The sequence below is a fragment of the Schistocerca americana genome, chromosome 1, assembly GCF_021461395.2.
Source record: "Schistocerca americana isolate TAMUIC-IGC-003095 chromosome 1, iqSchAmer2.1, whole genome shotgun sequence".
Classification (NCBI taxonomy): Eukaryota; Metazoa; Arthropoda; class Insecta; order Orthoptera; family Acrididae; genus Schistocerca; species Schistocerca americana.
Window position 1 is genome coordinate 357,504,860 of NC_060119.1, and position 21,849 is coordinate 357,526,708.

At 41.0% G+C, this 21,849-nt stretch overlaps 1 protein-coding gene across 1 annotated transcript in view; it reads right to left on the bottom strand.

Moving 5' to 3' along the window:
* LOC124599864 (U2 snRNP-associated SURP motif-containing protein) overlaps window positions 1-21,849 on the bottom strand; it is a 158,761-nt gene that overhangs the window by 125,700 nt on the left and 11,212 nt on the right. The window contains exons 4-7 of the mRNA XM_047136113.1: window positions 18,075-18,273; window positions 8,362-8,444; window positions 1,458-1,540; window positions 1,195-1,360 (exon numbers count right to left, since the gene is read on the bottom strand). Coding sequence (XP_046992069.1) covers window positions 1,195-1,360; window positions 1,458-1,540; window positions 8,362-8,444; window positions 18,075-18,273 — 531 coding nt within the window. The remainder of the gene's footprint in view (window positions 1-1,194; window positions 1,361-1,457; window positions 1,541-8,361; window positions 8,445-18,074; window positions 18,274-21,849) is intronic.

Genomic DNA, 21,849 nt, shown 5'->3' on the forward strand with positions numbered 1-21,849 from the left:
GTTACTTTGTATCCAGTGAGCCAAAATATTTTCAAATAATAGTGAAAAGCATTCTGTTTGTGATCCACGTTGTTGAGAAATATGAAAGTGAAACCAAGCTGCACTCAAACCATTCGCTATTCTTTTCACAACTGAACTGTCACACAATGTGGCGTGCTGCCGTTTTCCCATCCTCCCACTGAGATAGCGGCGCGCAGTAGTGCTGAAAGTGTGCAGTCAGACAGGAGAGACCTGCATGCATGCAAATCCTCTGCATATTTATAGTTCTTGGCCATCCCTAGGTTACATTAATACACACTTTGCCCATTTTTAACTTTATATCTACATGTTTCATGGCATTTGGACTTTTTATATATAAAAATAATGAAAACAATCAATTATTGACAAAATTATTTAATTGCATAGATAAAATATCGACTCACCAAGCTTTCGGAGCCAGTGGCTCTTCTTCAGGCAGAAGGGTTGAAGGAGAATGAAGAGGGGTGAAGGAAAAGGACTGGCGATGTTCTAGGAAAAGGTGTCCATTTCGAGAAAGTCACCCAGAACTGTGGGTCTTCCACCTTTAAGCTGTCAGGTTTTCAAATTTCGTCCAATGCATACCGTGGGTCTTCCACCTTTAAGCTGTCAGGTTGTCAAATCTCGTCCAATGCAGTCCTCAACACTCAGTCTTTCCTTCTCATCCCATACAGTAAGTCTCTCCTGACCTGCAGTTTTGGGTGACTTCCCCAAAATCTACCCCTCTTCCTAGACCTCTCCAGTCCTTTTCTTTCACCCGTCTTCCTTCCGTTCAATCTTTGTGCCTGAAGAAGGAGCCACTGGCTCCAGAAGCTTGCAAATTGCAACCGTCTTTTATGTGAGTGTTCTTCCGCCACTTGATCAGTAGATTTTTTATCTATCTAATTAAATACTTAAAGGGGAAGAGTTCAGTAACACCAATTCATCACTAATGATTTTGCTGTGTCCTGACTAAAGTGTGGTTAACCTGCTGACAAAAAGGTCCAATTTTCTGCAACTAATACAGAAAAGAATATGGGATGTGCATAGTAAATGCTGTCAACCAAGGGTCATTATGCTATTACCATAACAAGATGCACAACAATGCAAAAACTTAAAAATAAACTAGAATTAATGCAGTCCACAACAGAACAAAATCTTCTCCAACTACTGATGTAAAAAAAATGACACAATACATACCATTTAAACACTTCAGTGCGCGCTCACCGTCCTTCCTGTTCATGAAAGCGACGAAGCCACAGTTTCTTCCACGTGCTTTTTCTTCATCAGAACGAGGCCACATAATTTTTATGCTTGCCAATGGACCATACCGCCCAAATACTTCCATCAATTGCTTTTCAGTAATCTAAACAGACTCTTCAGCTCAACATGTGATCCAAATTAAGCAGGAGAAATTTTGTTTCAATCTCAGAACATTTATTTGTAATTATCCTCTTTCTTACCTTTGGATTCAGGTTGCCAAGGTATAAGTTGGTGGTTGTTGGATCTCCATTGTCATAAGACCCATACTTTGCATCATCTGGAGCTGTTAACACAATAAAGAAACATGTTTAGATAAATCAATAGGAAGTAAATCATCATCTCCTAGTTTAATTATAATATATGGACATTTTTGAACAAAGTAAAACATAAAACATGGTGTCCCTAAAATCCCACTCTCATTTTTAAAAAAAAATCCATAATTGGATATTAATAATGGTAGCGGCTTTCGAAGTTTGCTTTTTTTATCCTCTATTGCGGATTTGAGTTGGAGCTCATCAAAATGATGACAGATCAGGAGATGGTACAATGTGTCATCTGGCACACAAAATCCAAATCTGTAACAATGGTGCTGTGTAATTATCAACAGCGGAATGAGAGAAAACCATGGGCAAAAACAGCATAATGAGGTGGTTCAAAAACTTTAAAGAGAGAGTCTCAGACATTCATCGAAGTGAGCATCTCACTGTGCCTCAACAGGTGTTGACAGGGTGCAAATTGCATTTCAGTGCAACATCTGGAGTCAATTTGTCGAGCACCTCACAAATTGCAGGAAGTAAGATCAAGTGTCCATAAACAATCACACTTTTTTGTGTACAAAGTGCAAATGGTCCAAGCACTGCAGTCAAATGATTGTCCTCTGCGGCATGCATTTTCCATTTCCCCATTGGGCCTCCCTACATGCTGAAAATGACTACCTGAAAAGGTGTCTGTTTTCAGATGCAGCAACGTTATACATTTTTGTACATGTAAATCACTATACTAGGATTTGGGACTCCTAAAAACCACGTCATCCGTGAATAGTGCAAAGATTATGCAGCCATCCACCATTTTCCAGATTGAAGGTGCACCCTCACAATGGAGTTTGAATGTGTTGGATGTGCTGAATGACACATTTCCTAAGAAGTGGATGGGTCCCGATGGCCCCATCACATGGTCCCAGCATTTTCTGAACATACATCTATTTAAATGTACACAATACCAGTCAAAGGCATAAATGAATTAAGTTTCTTGGGGACTCAGGTTGATAATTTTTGCTTTCACATCATCTATCCAATCGGTTATGGTAAATGACAGGTAAGTCTCCTGAAGATTTTAACCTTTTACTGCTGTTTTTCTTATAACATTCAGTAAGATTAATAACTTGTGACTATGCTGGAGGAGAGTATGTGTCATTTTAGGCCTGGAAAAAAGCTTCAAATAGTCTTGACCAAGATGAGTGAATCCAAGTGTGCACTTCCTGTTCCTCTGGCTGACTGCAGGGCTCTCTGAGTATCGGAAATAGTTTCCCAAGGAACTAGTGTTTGCGGAAGTCAGCAAGGCCAGGCCAACTGCGTGATTCTGTCACACAGCTGGTGCTCACCTTCACCTTCACAGTCCGTGTTAAGTCATCATGATTCCTACAGAATCACCAAGTGTTACTAAAGGCACCTTCCTGCAGGCAGACGTAAGAACATACTGCTGTAGCTACGGCGTGCATCAGGTGCTAATTTGGTGTTCCATCACTGTCATCCAATCAAGTAAGTTTACGTCTGTGCCTTGGTGTGAAGGGCAAGACCAATGAGTGGGACACTGCAATCATCCAGTACCAACTCTTTGATGTTAAGTTACATTCTGCAAGTTATGGATGGGAAACTTCAGCAGGAAGGCACCTGCTACAGCCTCAGCATAGTGCATCTGCTGAATTTTTGAGTAAGTTTTATACTTTGCATTTGTGCTATCTGCTTTTCTGAGCAGCTCACAGTTTGCGTGATCTGCTACTCAATGTGTTGCAACATTAATTGTGCTGTTTCATAGATCTTCAATCCATTTATTTCAAAATTGCACAAGTTAGGAGAGCTTATCAAGTTTACCAAGCAGTCTTCCAGATAGTTGTGAGGTATCATCCAAAGTGAGGTATCATCCAAAGTGTCAGAAGTACATAATGCATTTGACCATACAGTGAGCCAAGCTTTGCTGCAAATTTTACAAGAATCACTGTTTGGTTCACTATTAATTGATTATCAATCATTTTCATTGTGACTCGTGTCAAACTTTGAGTCAATATATAAATATTGTTAAACACACACCTGCCTTGCATTTCCAAACTTAGTTGTTCTACACCTGGTCCTGATTAGGCTACTCTTAAATAGTAATCAGTCACTTGTTCATCTAATTTGTAATCTCATTGTAACAGTATATCCATTACAAAATGAATGTCCACACTTTGTAGCATTCAGATTTATTGATAAAGATTAGAATTAATTTGTTTGAGTAATGTCCAATGAGCACTGCCCTTGCTTATACAGCATCTTAGTGTTGAGTTCTCAGGTATTTTTGCAGGTGTTGTTGTTAATTTGATTATATGATGTCCAATAAGCATTGCAATTGCTCATATAGCATCTCAAATGTGAGTTCGTAAGTGTGATAGGTAGACAGCACACACCACTGTCGAGCCCCAGTACAACACAAAGCAAGAAACTTTTAAAATTGTGCCCTACTTTCTCATAGTGGAGTACCCATTAGCAAGAGCTGCTGGGCAAACAAACTCATGTTTCAGGACTGTTAAGGTGAAAGGTTATTCACACCAGTCTAGCTGAAATTTTTAAATAACTGACAATAAAAAGAAACCTTTATAAAATGTATGTAGAGTTAGGCATTCAGAGATATTAGAGCAATTAAGAAATTGAGAACACAAATTATTAGTTAACTGGACAAAATATAACTGTAAATGTTGTGGAAAATAAAAATCATTTTGTTAAAGTGATTAATTGTGATTATTACAATCAAACTTCAAATGAAATGTATAGTGGGAATGACTTTCCATAAATTGGTATGCCCCTGCTACATTTTCTAGTACATCCTTCCCTGAGAATTTTTCCCTACTAAATCAGACATACATTAAGCCACTGCACTGTTTTGCATTTAAGTGATTAACAACAAGAAATGTTGTTTCTCCTTCTAGTGCTACCCACAGATTCTATTTCAAATGCCCATATTCTCCATCCTCCATGTGCTTCATGGATCTCTTGTAACTTGGATTGAGACTAACCTACTATCCCTTTTATTAATACTTTACCGAACTACTGTCTCTTCTCATACCTGAAGGATACTTTGATTTAGAAAGTTAGGGTTCCTGTAAGTGTTGAGCATTTTTACAGGGTATGGGGCACATGAGCGCCATCTCCAGCAGTTTATACAGGAATGAAAATGTCATGTAGAATGTAAGCAGCAATCTGGAGGGGACAGGGAAGGGAAAGGCATAGTAGGCTACAGGCGGGGGAAGACAAGCACAGTGACAGTGTGCAGGGACTAGACTACCAACAGGTAACAGGTCAGGAGGCTGTGAGTTGTGGATGGGGAGGGGAGGAAGGGAATGGAAAAGGAGAGGAGCAGGGAAGAGAAATGACGGGTGGATGTGGTGGCAGAGGGCGCCACCGTAGGCTGAGGGTGGGATAATTTCGGGAATGGAAAATGTGTTGGAAGGATAACTCCCATTTGCGCACTTCATAAAAGCTGGTATTGGAGGGGAGCATCCAGAGGGCTTGGGTTGTGAAGCAGTCATTGAAATCAAGCATTTTCTGTTCATCTGCATGTGGAGCCAAAGGGTGGTCTACTTTGCTCTTGACCACAGTTTGGCAGTGGTCATTCATCCCAGTGGACGGCTGGATGGTTGTCATATCAACATAAAAGGCTGTGCAGTGATTGCAGCAGAGATAGTAAATGATATGGCTGCTTTCACAGGTGGCTTGGCCTCTGATGGGGTACGATAACCTTTTGACAGAACTGGAATAGAAAGTGCTGGCTGGGTGGACTGGGCCTGAGTCTTTCTCAGGGATAAGATCCCTATGGTAAGAGGTTGGGATTGGGAGTGGCATCAGGATGGACTAGGATATTGTTGAGGTGGGTGAATGATAGAACACCACTTTAGGAGCAGTGGGAAGGATCTTGGGTAGGCTTACCCTAATTTCAGAGCATTATGATATGTAATCAAAGCCCTGACGAAGGCTCAGTTGTTGCAGACTGCGATGGTACTGGATGACAAATCGGGCACTCCTTTGTACCTTATCTTGGGGATGGGTGAGGATTATGAGTGTGTGGGGAAATGGCCCGGGGAGATTTGTTTGTGGACTATCTGGGGGAAAGTGCATGTCTATGAAGACCTTGGTCAGGCCTCAGCATACTGGGATGCTATATATGCAATAATACTCAAGGTTGACAATGCACATTTGTGCGGCAGCTCTCAAAGCAGAGGGAGACGGTTTGAATGCTTGCAGTGAAAAATTTTCACTGCCAGTGTTTGGCCAGCAATAGAAAAAAAGATGGCACAAAATTTTTGTTCACCAGAAATCACGTTAAAGTCTGGAGTTAAAATCCAAAGCTCTCTCCACTCTCCCATGGAGTGAGAGCACGTGACACTGTTGTTGGTGATCCATGCATTGGATGGAGGCATTAATCTTTATGGTCTCTTTGGTACTGTTATGGAGGAGCAGGCTACATGCCAATAGTGGGTTTAATTTCCCTTTCTCACCACCACCACCACCACCACCACCACCACCACCAACACCATTATGAAGTATCTTTGTTGTATTTTGCAATTTTTTGTAGGTTTACTGCTTTCCATTACTGCAGGATGTGTGTTATTTTACTGCACCTGCTACTGCTTTATCCATGCTCTACATGTTAGAGTTATCTTTGCCCCCTGATGATGATTTCTGAAATGGTGATTGTTGCTGCATGCACATGCTTGGGGCAGCACTGAAGTAGCGAGTGAACAGTTGCATCACAACTGGGTCAGCATTTATCGCCCGCACTCGCTAATGTGTTACGATTTGTGCCACATTCTTATGGTTTTAAAGTTTCAGTGTGGAACAATCAATGTATTGTGACATAAGAGACACTGCTAAAACTGAGTGTAGTTGAACTAGTTTCAAATGACTAGTAATTTCAGTAATAAATCATACAGTTGCTGATCCACTAACGACTGTTACATAATAGAATGCTTCATTATCCACTTTCTAAAAACTACCAGCAAAAGGAAATATATAATTAGATCTCTGGAATGAAGAGGAGGTAAGCAGCATCCAACATTACAGCACATTAGCCCATCACCTCAAAAAGTCTGAAGCACTGTCTAAAAAATATACTCTTCCCAACAAAAAAAGGCCTGAACAGCACAAATGTATAAACATAGGCCCAGATATGGTGTCTATGTAGACAACTTTCAACCACAAACAAAGCATCTCAATACTGAGAACCAATAAAAAAAGTTTCAGATGAAGTGAAACTGTAGTATGTGTTGCAGACAGAACTTACTATTGTATCAAGGCTAAAGTTTCTGGAAAAATTCAAATGCCATTATACAGAAACATGAAAACTGAGAAATAATGATTACTTTCCAGTGCTAAAATTTGTTTACCAAGTTGAGAAAATAAACACTGCTAGTTTCACATATATTTCAAACACAGCACTTTCAGGCTGAAAATAATTTTGCATCATCATTATTGTTGAGACATGACCATATGCTATTTTGGTTGCAACAGAAGTAAGAATGCTATTATGCAAATTTGGCATCACAAGAGAGGGTTATTACAAACGTAAAATGTTTTAACTGTGTGCCACAACAAGCCTCACATTTACAACCTTAAGTTTCACTGTGCAATCTGTCCACACAGCTTCAAATGATAGTGTGATGGTGGGTCCAGACTCGTACTTCAATTTCTCAGACAGTGAAACTACTGGCTACGGAAATTGAAAATGTGAGAAAGTGTCATGATTTGCAGGTGGGTAGCTTAGTCAGTAAGAGCACTAAGGTACGCTTCTTGGTTTGAGTACGTCCTGGACATAGTTTTAATATGTCAGTAAGTTTCAAAACAAAGCACACACTACTGTAGTATGGAAGATTCATACTGGATGAAATCTGGAGCTTAAACCAAATAAATATTCAAATGAGACATTTGAGAAATGATTAGAAAAACAATAAACCTGGAACAGTCTGTAAACATTTATATGCCTGTATCAGAAAAACAAAGTGACTGAAGGACAGTTGGTCATGGGTCAGCTATCACAGTGACAACTAATCAGAGAATGTGGCTTTGTCATGTTGTCAATTCATTTCAGCATTGCCACTCTGTCCCCTTCAGCGCCAGTTGACACTACCTGGTAATGTACCTATTTTTGATTCACTTACATTGTGTGCTTTGTCTCTTAGCAACATGTTTCTTTCGGGCAAAAGATTGCTTGAAGATAGCAGTAAAAGTGTGATGAAAAGTATATGGTTATAATGGCCCCTGTAAATCAAACTCCACATTGCACATTAAAAGGGAAGTGTGAACGTATACAATGTAGAAACCCGCAGCTGTTGCTGCAAAAACTAAATTGCACACATGGGTAAAGACAAATCAACAATGATGACCCTTTCCTTTGTCAATGAATTCAACTGCAAATTTGTTATTTTAATCCAGGGTTGTTGTTGTTGTTGTTGTTGTTGTTGTTGTTGGTGGTGGTGGTAGTAGTAGTAGTAGTACATGGAATCATGCGATTAATTATGAGTTATCATCATCCATCTCATACTAAAATTAACAAAATCACTAATGGACTGAAAATTGCCCATGAAATAAAAATGACTAGTTCTCAAAATTTTGCCAGAGGAATCAGATGAATAAGACAATGTGCACTAATTTAAAAAATAATAAAAAGCTGGAACAAAAAATATGCTTGGGAATAACATTGTTCTCACAGGCCTATTGCTAACATTAAATATTTATTTTTATTCATATTAAATGGTAGTTTAACAAACCTATAAAAAACATTTTAGTGCAACATTAATATTGAAGTAAATTTTTAACTGACACAGATAATAAATATTAAAAAATTCATAAAACATACCAGCCTTCGTACTCTGAACATCTTCAAATGTAGATTTAATAACACCCTTATACTTATGTCTCTCCTCTCGCTCTTCTTGGATCCTTGGGAGAAAAAAATAAAAATAAATTGAAACTGATGATAAAATACAAATTCAGAAAGCTTAAAAAATACAATAAACTCTTAATTTACATATCTTCCTGCTGTCTACAGAGCAATGCCCACTTATTAGTCTGTACCGAGCATCCACAGCTGCAATTGTTGGGACTACTGTTGACTAAAAGAAAGGCCATCTGCATAGTTCCACCATCTCATTTTTTATTTTGAATAATCTGTAACTTAAAACATCATTCTGTATACTGTCTTACTGTGTTGTGTCCCATATTACTTTTGCTGGTTACTTACATTGTTTCTTGCAATTGCTGTTTTGGAGTAGGAAACTTAGATAATTGTGTAATATGAATGGATAAGTCAAATCAAATGATTGGTTATTATTCTTTCAACAAATGGCATTTCAATGAGTGGAAATAGCTGATGTTCCACTTCTTTGTGATTTATGTAATTAATGATTTAATAGGCTTTCAAAAAAGATAAACACACGGAAATGGGAAGGCAACAGGGGATATGCTCTACCTCTGAGTCTGTTGTAGAGGTAGGGAATTATTTGTCAGGAGAAGGAAACAAATACTGAGAAACTGCTCTTTCTCCAGCTCTTGCTGAAGCAGACAGTAGCTTACACTTCCTGAAAAATATTCCACCTTGAATGCATCCTGTGCTTCTATTTCACAATTTCTTCTCCTTAATTCGCAATATTTTTGTATATTCTGTAACTGCTGCAAAGCTGTACAAACAATAATAATTAAACATGCCAATTGCTGAAGCTGACAGAGACTTGGCTACTACAATGAAAGTATGTGCATGAGAGCAACTGCAAGCTGGGTAGCATTGCAGTCAGTATTGAAAGTGAATAAAACTAGCTACAAACAAGCATTGGTGTAGCAAACATAATTCTTGCAATGTGAAAATTGATTTTGTAAAAAGTCAACAAATGCAGATGACGTCTGGTAGTGATAATCCATAGATTGTGTAAAACTAGGTAAAATTCCAATGGCTTTCCAATCGTGCAACAGAAAATTGTACAAAAGTATTTTCATTGTACCACATGGATCCAGCACCATAACAGCATTCAGGTACCAGTGGAGGATAGGATTAATCTGCAATTAATGAGAGATTGAGCTAGCATTATAGCCAACTAATAAATTAAAGGCTGCAATTCCAGATGTCAATGGTCCAATCCCCACTCAGTCCTATGATTTACTCCTGTCACTTACTACTTCTGTCTAGGTGCAAAATGCCACGTTTAGGAAAAAGTAACACAAAGCAGGTGAATCAAAAATGTAATGACAGCACGAGGCATAAGGATGAACGGTGCTGAAAAGAAATTTTCAGGTGGTGTTGACATGTGATAATTTTTGGCCACAGGAGTATTCTGAAACATATCATAGTAATGTAAACTTTTAGTAAGAACAATTCTTACAAAGTTTTTTCCACAATAAAAGCCAGTCTCAGTAAAATATTTTGTATGCCTAGTACAGACAATACATTATAAAACAATCCCATTAATAAATGTACAGGATGTGAACTACTGTGTTTACATCTGATTCAAACTTAATGCATACATTGTCACAAAGCTACAATTTTTGATATATGTATCAAAATCTCAGATGTCCATTAAAATTTATTCAGGGACAGCTCCACTTACAATTACTAATTTCCCATAGAGGGTATGATGTGGCTTGTCTTTCCTAACACTTGTCAGGGAATAAGGAGTTTTGACATTAAAAAATAGTGGATACCACACCATGTACAAAAAAATAACTGAGCAGCAGTTCGCTCTGACAACATTTGTAGTTGATAACTGAAGGATGAACTAAGAAAATCTGTTTAATATAATAAATGAAGACATGCACAGAAAAATGGGCTAACCCTCAAACATAAAAGCTTAGAGATAAGTGTTGCCAATGTCAATTCTGATAGTTCCCGTACCCAGCAACAGATGGCAACACTTATCTCCAAGTTTTTATATTTGAGGGTTAATCCTTTTTTTCCACACGTCTTCCAATGAACTTTCGTAATTTTTGATTTGATTTGGTACCACCATATATTACTGGTGCCAAAGAAAACTGTACAGGCACACCTGGTAGGCTGAGCTGAGCTCGATGGAGGAGAATATACTACTGGTAAAGCAACACAGCAACGTCAAAAAAATGTGTAAATACATATTTAAGTATTGAACTGTGTTGGAAAAACATATAAAATTAAATATGCATCTACAATCACTGAATTTTTGAATTGCACACTCATAGATGTCCATTTATTGTGTTGTTCTTTTTTACATTCATGGATTTGGCCTTTTAAGAGTTCCACTCCAGTCATGCCATCTTTTGTAGTGTGTTCCTGATCATTATAGTCCAACACGTAGAGACTCATATCCTCAAGATTCTGCAGTCTTCCACGCATTATTCATATGTCCTTCATTTTTTGAAGACTGCAGTACCTTGTCTACCCAAGTGTATCCTAATATACTTCCTAAAGAATTTACGGTGATGTTTTAGCAAAGTATGCCATCTATGCAAGTATCTCATAATATACACTCTAAATAATTTACGGTGATGTTTTAGGAGAGTAAGTTTAAATCATATAAATTAAAGGAAATCCATAAAATGATACAGCTTCAAGATTTACAGTTACCAGTTACATGAACAAATGCTATGGAAGGATTTAGACTGTATGCAGCACTTTGAGAAAGGAGGACTTCAAGAAGATTTTTTTGAAATAGTAAAAGACTAAAAGGTAATTTCACTGAAACTGCATTTAGAAGAAGCAGCACGACCTTAACCATATGATATTAAGCTGGTGGGAGGGACTGAGGGAGTAAAGAAAGAAAAGGTTGCATTTGTTAAGATACTATTTTTTGCATCACAATATTTACTGCTTTGTGATCTGTTCTAAATACTGAAGTGAAGAATAATTAATGTTTTGCCACGGCCACAGGAGTGTGTGTTGGGACATCTGTATGGTTGTGTGTGTGTGTGTGTGTGTGTGTGTGTGTGTGTGTGTGTGTGTGTACTATTGCAAGAAACAGATTGACAGATTGATTAATTGAGGGGGGATATGGGACCAAACAGGGAGGTCATCATTCCCGCGACTCCGAAGTGAGTTACAGAAGAAAGAGGGTCTGCTAAAAGTGGACAGATCCAATCATGGGAGTCAGATTATAAAATAATGAACATAACATTACACACACACACACACACACACACACACACACACACAGTAAAGGTACAGCAGGTGAGACCAAATCTAAAAACTGGAAAAAAGGGGGCTGGTCATGGGGTCACAGACGGAGAAGACTAAAAGAAGTCAAAACCACAACCACCGTGCTCCTACTCCAAGACTGAAGGAGAACCTTATATCCGGAAATAAAAACCACTTTCATGGAGGAAACTGAGGACCAGTTCAGCCATCCATGGATTGTCTGCTAATATTAAATTTAAGGAATCGGGAAGACTTCGCTTAACACGAAGGGCTGAAAGAAGGGGACATTCCACCAGTATGAGAGATATCATCAGTCTGGCTCCACAAGCACATTGTGGGTGTGGGTCGTTACCTAGGAGGAAACAATGGGTGAGCCGGGTATGACCAATGCGTAAATGGCACAAAACAGTGGACTCCTTCCAAGAGGAGTAAAAAGAGGAGTGCCAAACTGCAGTACACTTCTTGATTATGCGGTGTTTATTACTATGAGCAGTAGCACTCCAGATGGCATTCCACTATTGAGCAAAGACAGATTTGATATAGATCTGCATATCTGCAGCTGAAATCATGAAAGGAAATGGGGGTTAAGTATCTGCTTCTCTAGCCAAATGGTCATCTAATTAATTCCCTGGGACGCTCACATGACTTGGGACCCAGAGAAAGATGACTGAACAGGTGGCATGCTGAAGGGCAGAGAGAAGGCCGTGGATAGCAGAGTCCAAAGGGTGATGAGAATACTTCGGTCGATAGCCTGCAGGCTGCTCATGGAGTCTGAACAAATTAAAACACTGTGGAGGGAGGCCTAAGAAACAAGGAGGGCCCTGTGAATGGCTAGAAGCTCTGCTGTGAACACACTACATGACCCCGGCAATAAACTGTGCTCGAAGTCAGTAGGAGACGTGAAAGCATATCCCACCTTATCAATAGTCTTGGAACCATCAGTGTAAAAGATGGTGGCACCCTGGAACTCTGCAAGGGTGGTACAGACAAGGCACCGTAAAATCATAGGAGTGACAGAGACCTTACAACCCTGGAATAGATCAGTCCTAGTCCATGGTCTAGGCACCATCCAAGGTGAGGGGGTTGGGGGGTTATGGAAGGAAAGACATGTGGTGCAATCCAATGAATGGAGGTGGACATCCTGACAGAGGGAAGTGAGAAGCATGCCAACTGGCAATCCCACCACTGGACGGGTGTTAGGAGGGAGACATCCTCATTGGTGAAGAGCACAGGCTACAGAGGATGGTCAGAGAATTGGCAAATGGCAATTGTGTAAGAAACAAGGAGATGGCTCTGTTGGGTATGTGCAGGGGGGATCCCCACTTCTGTGAGGAGACTATCAACAGGACTAGTACAAAAGGCACCAATAGCGAGATGTACCCCACAAGGATGGACAGGTTCAATGAGTTTCAAAGTGGAAGGAGCTGCTGAGCCATATACCTGACTACCATAATCTAGTCTGGACAAGACCAAACCACAGTAAAGATGGAGAAGAGTGGAATGATCTGCACCCCAAGATGTGTGGGCCAGGAGGTGGAGAGTATTAAGTTTCCGCATACATGTAGTCTTTAGGTGGCAAATGTGGTGCAGTCATGTCAGCTTGTTATCAAAAATAAGGCTCAAGAAACTGAACTGTGCTGCAACATTGAGGAGCTGGTTGCCTAAATATAGTTCTGTGGCCTGACGACAAAAATGCAAAACCCGCATTTTGTAGGGAGACAACTGAAAGCCATGAGCAGTGGCCCACGCATTGGCCCGTCGAATGGCGCCTAGGAGCTGGCACTCAGTAGATGCTATGGAATTGGAGCTGCACCATATGCAAAAATCGTCGACGTACAACGCCGGGGTAACCGGAGGCCCAACAGAGGTCGCAAGCCCATTGATGGCAATGAGGAAGAGTGTGACATTTAGCACAGAACCCTGTGGGATACCATTCTCCTGAATCTGAGGGGCACTGAGCGATGTATCAACTCGGAAACGGAAGAGCTGGTAAGATAAAAACACACAGATATAAACTGGAAGGGGACCACAGAAGCCCCAGTCATGGAGGATAACTAAAATGTGATGGTGCCACGCCAAGTCATACACCTTATGTAGGTCAAAGAAGACCTCAACAAGGTGCTGGAGGTGAGTAAAAGCCTGTCGGATGGCTGATTCCAATTGGAGTAAAGGGACGGTTGGAGGTTACCCTGCCCACAAGCCACTCTGGTACAGGGACAAAAGGCCCAGAGATTCAAGCACCCAACATAATCTGAAGTTGACCATCCTTTTGAGCAGTTTACAAAGTACATTCATAAGGCTAATTGGGCGGTAGCTGTCAAGAGATGTTGGGTTTTTCCAGGGCTTAAGGATGGGGATAACTATACTGCCTCGCCATTGAGACAAAAAAAGCATTTGTGAGCCAAATGTGGTTGAAGACCCTGAGAAGCTGCTGCCTCCGCGGAATGTTGGATCATCTGGTTGTGGATGGAATCCGGCCCTGGGCTGTGTCTCACGAAGAGCTAAGAGCCTGCGCCAATTCCCATTCAGCAAAGGGTGCATTATAGGGCTCAACATGGTGCAGACTGAAACAGGGGGGGGGGGGGTCTTTGAGTTTGACGGGGAAATGTAGTAGGGTAGGAAGAGGATGACAATGCTGTCACAAAGTGTGTCGCGAAGTGTTCTGCAAGGACCAATGGATCAGTGCATAGAGCACCTTAGAGGTTCTGACCCTGGACAGGGAGGAAACATGGGGCTCCCAGTATTGCTTTTTTACTCCGTTTAATCAAGTAATGAGCCTTAGCACGGAAACACTTAAATGTGAGGAGGATGGTCTGTGAAGGATGCCGCTTAAATCGCTGTAGTGCCTGGTGGTCCTGGACAGCGACTGCAACATCCTTGGTCCACCATGGTACTGGCCGATGATGAGGGGGACCTATGGATAGGGAGTCAGCAGTGCAAAGTGGACAGCAGACCTATATAAAGGCCAATGGGCCCTGCGGAATGCCCAACATGGGGGCCTGTCTGCCTGGCAGCAGCAGGGGAATGATAGAATCACCACGAAGTGGTCACTGTCACAAAGTCATCATGGGATGACCAATGTAGGGAAGCCAAGAGTGCAGGGGAGGAGATCATGAGACCGATAGCAGTAAAGGTGCCATGAGCGGCACTGAAATGGGTAGGGGAACCATCATTGAGGAGACACAAATCGAGGTCCATGGTAAGTTGGTCAAGTAGGATACCCCTACCCACTGAAGTGACACTCCCCCACAGTGAATGGTGGGTGTTGAAGTACCCAAGGAGGACAAATGGGAATGGAAGTTGCTGGATTAAGGTAGGCACTGCAATGTAAGAAAGTGGTCTACCTGGGGGGAGGTAGACATTGCAAATGCTGATTGCCAGAGTCGCTTGCACTCTAACTGCTATTGCTTCCAAGGTGGTACGTAGGGGGATTCAGTCACTAATTACATCGGAGTGAACCAAAGTGCAGACCCCACCAGATGCTACCCCGGGGCCAGCACAGTTCTGACAGAATGCCCGATAACCACGAAAAGTTGGAGAATAGTCATCATAGAATGCGTTTCCTGAAGAACTAGACAGAATGCGGAATAAGAGGAGACAAGACATTGCATTTCCAGTAGGTGACCATAGTATCAGTTGCAATTCCACTGGATGATCGTGTGGCGGGAGTCCAAGGTAGACACAAAGAAGCCGAGAAAGAGGTCAAGTCACTCCATCAGTAGTTGTCACCGACAAGGCTGGTGTGACATCCATAAATAACATGTCAGACTCAGGTTGCGAGGGGGGAGATGGCACCTCAGGGGGCACTTGTCTTGGGATTTATGTTTCTTCTTCTTCTTCTCCTTCTTCTCTATCTGAGGCAGAGGAGGGCAAGGCACAGGGGGAGTACAGGCTTCTGCAAGATCTGGAACTAAAACAGAACAGGCAACCTTGGGGCTCCCAGATGGTGTGCCTCGTGGCTGAGTGGTGGTAACTGGCCTGAGACACACCAGGGAGAGGGGTCCTGGGAGGGAGCTTGATCACCGGCAGATGCCGAAGAAGGAAGGCACTTCTTCGGCTGGGAAGGGGAAGCAGTTCCCTGACAGGAGGCCGTGTGAACTGCAGGGGAGGGAGAGGGGAGAGTGGGACGGTGCTGGGGTAAGAACAAGGGGGGGGGGGGGGGGGGGGAGGAGGAGGAATGGAAGTACCAGAGGCAAAAGTTGAAGATAGTGACACTGGATGGAGTTTCTCACATTTTTGGCAAGCCTCGGCATAAGACATGTGATCCAGAGACTTGTATTCTTGGATCTTCTTTTCTCTCTTGTAAGCCAGGCAATCCGGCGAGTGACAGGAGTGGCAGTCAGCACAATTTACACATACAGATGGTGAAACACAAGGGCTTCTCTCATGGAGTGAGTGGCCACAGTCTCCACACAAAGGGTCCGCCTTACAGCGGGAAAACATATGCCCAGAATGCAAGCACCGAAAGCACCGCATAGGTGGAGGTATGTACAGTTTCACATCACATCTGTAGCACGTAACATTGATCTTCTCTGGGAGGGTATCCCCCTCAGAAGCCAGAATGAAGGCGCCAGTATCAGTGCGGTTGTCTTTGCAATCCTTCTGCACACATCGAACAAATAACCACCACGCCGCTCCAGATTAGCCCCGAGTTCATCAGTTTGCAGGAAGAGGTCCCTATGAAAAATTACTCTGTGGACCATATTCAGAGATTGATAAGGAGTGACAGACAGCGGGAAATTGTGAAGACGCTCACAGGCATGAAGAGCTGCAGATTAGGTGGCAGAAGCAGCTCTGATCACCAGGGAGCTTGACCGCATTCTACTAAGAGACTTCACTTCCTCAATATTTTCCACAAAAAACAACGGCTTTGTGGCAGTGAATGAGTCCCCATCCATCCCAGTACAGACAAGGTAATGGGAAAAGGGTTTCATCCTAAGATGGCGAGCCTGGCCCTCCTCCCATTGTGTAGCCAGGGAAGGGAAGGTTGCCGAATCATACAAAACAGCATTCAAGGATTCTTCACCATTCAAAGAGACGGCCATTTGAGGACAGCCAGATTTTTGCAGCTTGATACACTTCATGAGCCAAGCATCCACACTGATAACACCAACTCCGACCAGGGCTCTCCCCACAGGCGCCGCCCATCCACACCAAGGGCCGTCTGGCACGGCGGCTATTGCTGGGAGTTCCGATGCTCCAAGAAGATAAGCAACCACTCCTTAGCATATATGGGGAGGGAACAGCTCAGGTATCAGTAGCGTGATCCTTGTGTTGTCAGGGGCTCAGCCACATGAGCATGTAACAGCCCCACCACAGAGATTGGCAACACATGCTGGTGACCTAGCAGGGTGGAAGGGACCTACGGTGGGGAAGGGAGAGGGGACGGAAAGGGTGGGGGGGGGGGGGAGGAGAGGAATCCACACCGTAGATGCTAGAGAGGGACTTCTTCCCCATATGGCTCACACTAAAAACAGGAAATTTTGAAGTGAGGTCAAACCTCAAATAGGGACCTAAACAGATGAAAGAACACGCAAAAGGGACAGAATTGCAACCAATACAGGAAACCAAGTGGATAGCCAGGGCGACATAAATCGGAACACCGAGAGGGGGAAAGGAGGTGGCAATGGGGAAGGAGGGAGGATAGGGACGGAGGGGGGCAGGGTGAAGGAAATGCAGCCAGGGAATGAAGAATTGGCCGCTATAGCTCGGGGCTCTGTTTGCGTCATGCATGAACTAACGAAAGAACTGTGAGCACCTTCGGGGCGGGGGGTAAGAAACAGAGCTAGTGCTCAAAACCCAGTGTAAATGCTTTTTTCTGTTACGTGTTTCTGTGCTCCACGCACTGATCTGCTACATGTGAGTGGTGGCAATACTTTTATTTTACGTATGATTAAAAAATGTAGATCAATGAGTACAGTATTGAAAATTTCTTATCAACTACTAATTACCCCACCAAATTTTTTCACTTGCAAGGATTAATTTCTTGTATTGAAACTAATTAAACCAAAATTGGTCAACATGTTATAACTTTCCTTCCAGTTCATGACAGTTTAATTAACTGAAACCGATAAATAAATACTACATATACTCAGCAGAGCACAATTAAAACGAATTTCTACAAATTGTAGCAAGTTTCCTGGAATGAGTAGCTTTCTGTGGGATAAAATACATGGAATGGGAAGAGGAACAATTTGGTTACTTAAAGAGTGAAAAAAAGGTAGGCATAACATTAATGCAAATTAATATTTTTAAAATATTGAAAACAGATGCAATTTTTCAGGTTATGAAAAACGCAAAAAGCAAGAGAGATTACAAAAATTAATATACATCCATGAATTGGTTAATCATCACGAACGGTAAAAAGCAGCATGAAATAAAAGTGTAAGTTCTGGCACAGTGACAATTATACTCACAGTTTTAGTTCTTCTTTAAATAGTTCCAAATTACTTTTTTTCTTTTCTCTGTCTCTCTTTTTGCCAGGTCTATCTGGTTTCCGATCCCCAAGTAATCTCGCATATTCCTGTGCTCTCTCAGCAGTAGAAGATTTTTCAGCCTGTTCCGATAACCTAGACTGAGGCTTATACAGTTTTCCTTTCTCTCGAGTATCTTCCTCTGCAATTAAATAAGTATTACAAATTAAATTACTTCCACAGTGCAAACTCATGTATATTCTAGAGCTGCATTGTATCAGCCACATAGAAAAGATACTAATTAAATTTATAAATAACAACCCAGATTGCGAAGAGTATATACTATATGCTTATGCATTCTGTGCATATGCCTCCAGAAGTAAACATACTTATTAAACCCCGGTATGGGATTGGTGACAAATATTATGCTTCTATAGGAAAGACATTTGGAAATCTCTCTCCCTCTCTCTCTCTCTGTCACACACACACACACACACACACACACACACACACACACACACACACACAATATTTACTACTATTAAACTGACTGTTGTAACAGTTACTAAAAAAGTATCAGGTGAGCATGTGAGGAAAGAACTAATAGGAAAATGGAATGAATTGTGAACTCTGTAACATGTCTAAAAAAATATGAGGGACATACAAGGAGAGAGACACTCCACAATAATACGTAACTGAAATGGGGGGAAAAAAGGAAAAAGAAAAAAGTAAGAAAATATTCAAGTCTCTTACACCGTATTCAAACTGAGTTTGCAACAAGTTTCCAACAATGTTTCAAACCATGTTTCTGTCTACCACTTCGTGGCCAATGTTCGCAACACGTTGCAGAGATGTTTGGAAATGTGCAAACAACCATCTGTAAAGAACACGCACTGTCTGCCACAAAAGCATATGGAAGGCCCTTTGTTCCTTCAAGTAAGCATTCAACTTGTGACAAACTCAGTATTTTTTGTGAATTAGTTAACTTACGGCCATGTTCTTGACTATGCTTCTGTCTGAAATACTTCCTTGACAGCCAGCATCCAGATGCTGTCAATGACAGCCAGCAGCACAATGCTAAATGACCCTTTTAAGTCTAAAATTCACTCCCACTAGCAACAGGGCACTGTAGGACTATATGCTTCCCATCAATCACTCTCACACAATCGAGGGAGTGACATAATTGTGAGAGCACATAAGGAATTTCACACCAGCTGTTTAAAGTCCCAGCAATGATTTTGGCTTTGTATGATTTACCAATAGGAAATGGTGATGCAGATGAGGAAGTTGCTGGCCATTCCACATCATCACCTCCACAGAAAAGAAATTAAAATGAGTGATAGCGAAGCAAAATAGCTACAATGATGTTTCCCAATAGCGTAAAAAGCAGAAGCAAAAGGGTACCTATTAATGTGGTGCCTATTCTATTCTGTTCTATTCTATGGCCAGGAGTGGCACGCATACTGAGGATACTGCCAAAAGTACAGAGGAGAACGACCAAACAAAAGCTAAACGAGGGCTAGCTACAGGCCAAATTAGATTTTTTTTTACAACAAAACAGTACAAAGATAAGAGTTTAACACCCCTTCAATAGCACCGTCATTACAGACAACACACAAGCTTGGATTACGAAGATTGCAAAAGTTTGGGTACGGAAATAGACTGCACCCTTTCCTAAGGAACCACCCTGGCATCTGCATCAAGTTATTTAGGGAAATTGTGGGAAACCTAAATCTGGGTGGTTTGGTGGGGATTTGAAGTGTTGTTCTCTAGAATGCAAGTCAGGATGCTGACCACTGTGCCATCTCACTCAGTACTTTTTAAACTAAAGTATGTTTCAATTGTGCGTGTGGATGTGTCAGGGGCACCAACAAGTACTGTTGATTCTCCTGTCACATTCATATGGAATGCTGAAAGTGAAAGTAGACTGAGAAGTCGCCATTCTTGATGACATATACTCATTATGGAGAATGAATAATTGATAATATACACATTTAACAATGTTTTTCATTTAGTTGCATTTACATGATCCTTCATGAATTCTACCAGTAATCCGCAAAGTTCAGGTACTATTTGATATATAGCTTGCTTCAAAATGTGAAATAAGTACACAAGGCTCTGAAACAAATCTCTTGTTGCCAAAAACTGAAGAGTAACAGCAAGTCTTTGGATGACTGGAATTGGTTTCCCGAAAGTTATGTCTTTTTTTAAAAATAAATGGTGTTACTATATTTCCTATAATTTCAAAATCAATGGATGACACTGACTGTAATTACGGAAACGAGCTATCTATCATATTCATCTCCTGCAGCATGTTATTCCTGACAGTTCTTTTAAAGTCTATTTTCATTCACCAATGATGCCAATACCTTATTTTCATTGACTTGAACTTTGGCATATCAACAGTGCAGCATCACATATCAATATAGTTTTCTCATCACTAGAGATAACATAGCACACAATGCAAATAAAGTACAAGAAACAGCACTGCATCTGATGTAAATACACTACGAGAACTGTTTGCCACTAATGTGGACAGAGACCTTAACAAGAAAAGAGTTGCACACATGTTGCAAAACACCTTAGGAAACATGTTTGCAACAGAAACATGTTTTTATTTCATAATTAGGTCTCTAGCCATCTAAACACTGCCAAAGCCATCCAAACACTGCCACTGGAAACAAGTTTGTCGCAGTGGGTGTGTTTATGTGGTTAGAGACCTAATTACGATAGATATGAGACAGTTGTCACTACAGCTACAGTTTCATTTAGGCTCGAGCCTCCCACAAATAGTCATCTGACAAAATTCACAATTAAAATGATGTTATAGCCTCTTTTGACAGCAAGCATTACCCATCATGAATGTCTACCCAAAGGAGACAGGGAATAGGATGAACAAAATGCCACTGACTGTCATTGGACTCTGAATCATATTGATAGCAGTAGATATCTCCAGTAATGACACTGATATACAACATGTCACTATGTTGCTCCAAGCAATCCCTCAAGAAGTGTTTGCTGACAGTTTCCACAAGCTTTACAACTGAAGTCAGAAATGTGTTGCAGCTAATGGTAACTATTTTGAAGCCAGTATAGATATTTTGTTTGTAAATCTTGTTTCCTTTGTTTTCTGAGATCAGTCATAACTTTTTAGGTGCACACTGCATTATTATAAGTCATTAAACAGCAAACCTCCAAAATAAAATTTCATCCGAGCATTGAAAAATCTAGTGAAAGGCACTGACCTACTTCAGTCAGTCATTTAGAAAGCTATTTAATGAATAATATTCACAATTTCAGTAATTTTTCAATGAAATAGCATCTGTAATCACTGAGAGAATATTTGTAAATGGAAAAGGAGCACTTTCATTAACAGACATAAGAGGTTCTGGTTTTGTTTTTAAAATGTAATCAATATACTTGTTTGTTGCCATGACCTCCAGATTGTGGTGTTATACATCACTCCAGAAGAGTGATGTGAAACACTGTGTGTATCTTTCCTACGAATGGTGTCTGCGAACAATAAAATGATATACAATGATTTAGTGTATATGACAGTGCAACTACTATGCAATTTTGTTGTTTTCTGGTGTGGCAAGTCATCTCATGGGTTAACGCATGTATTTAAGGTACGACAGCAGTTACAGTAGTAATATTGCAAGAGGTAAGTACAGATTGATGGAAAAAAAACCATGATAGAAAAATTAATACATTCTTACCGATATTCCGAACTATCGAGTTTACGTTGATTTTGATATACCGAGTTTTAAAGTTGTGG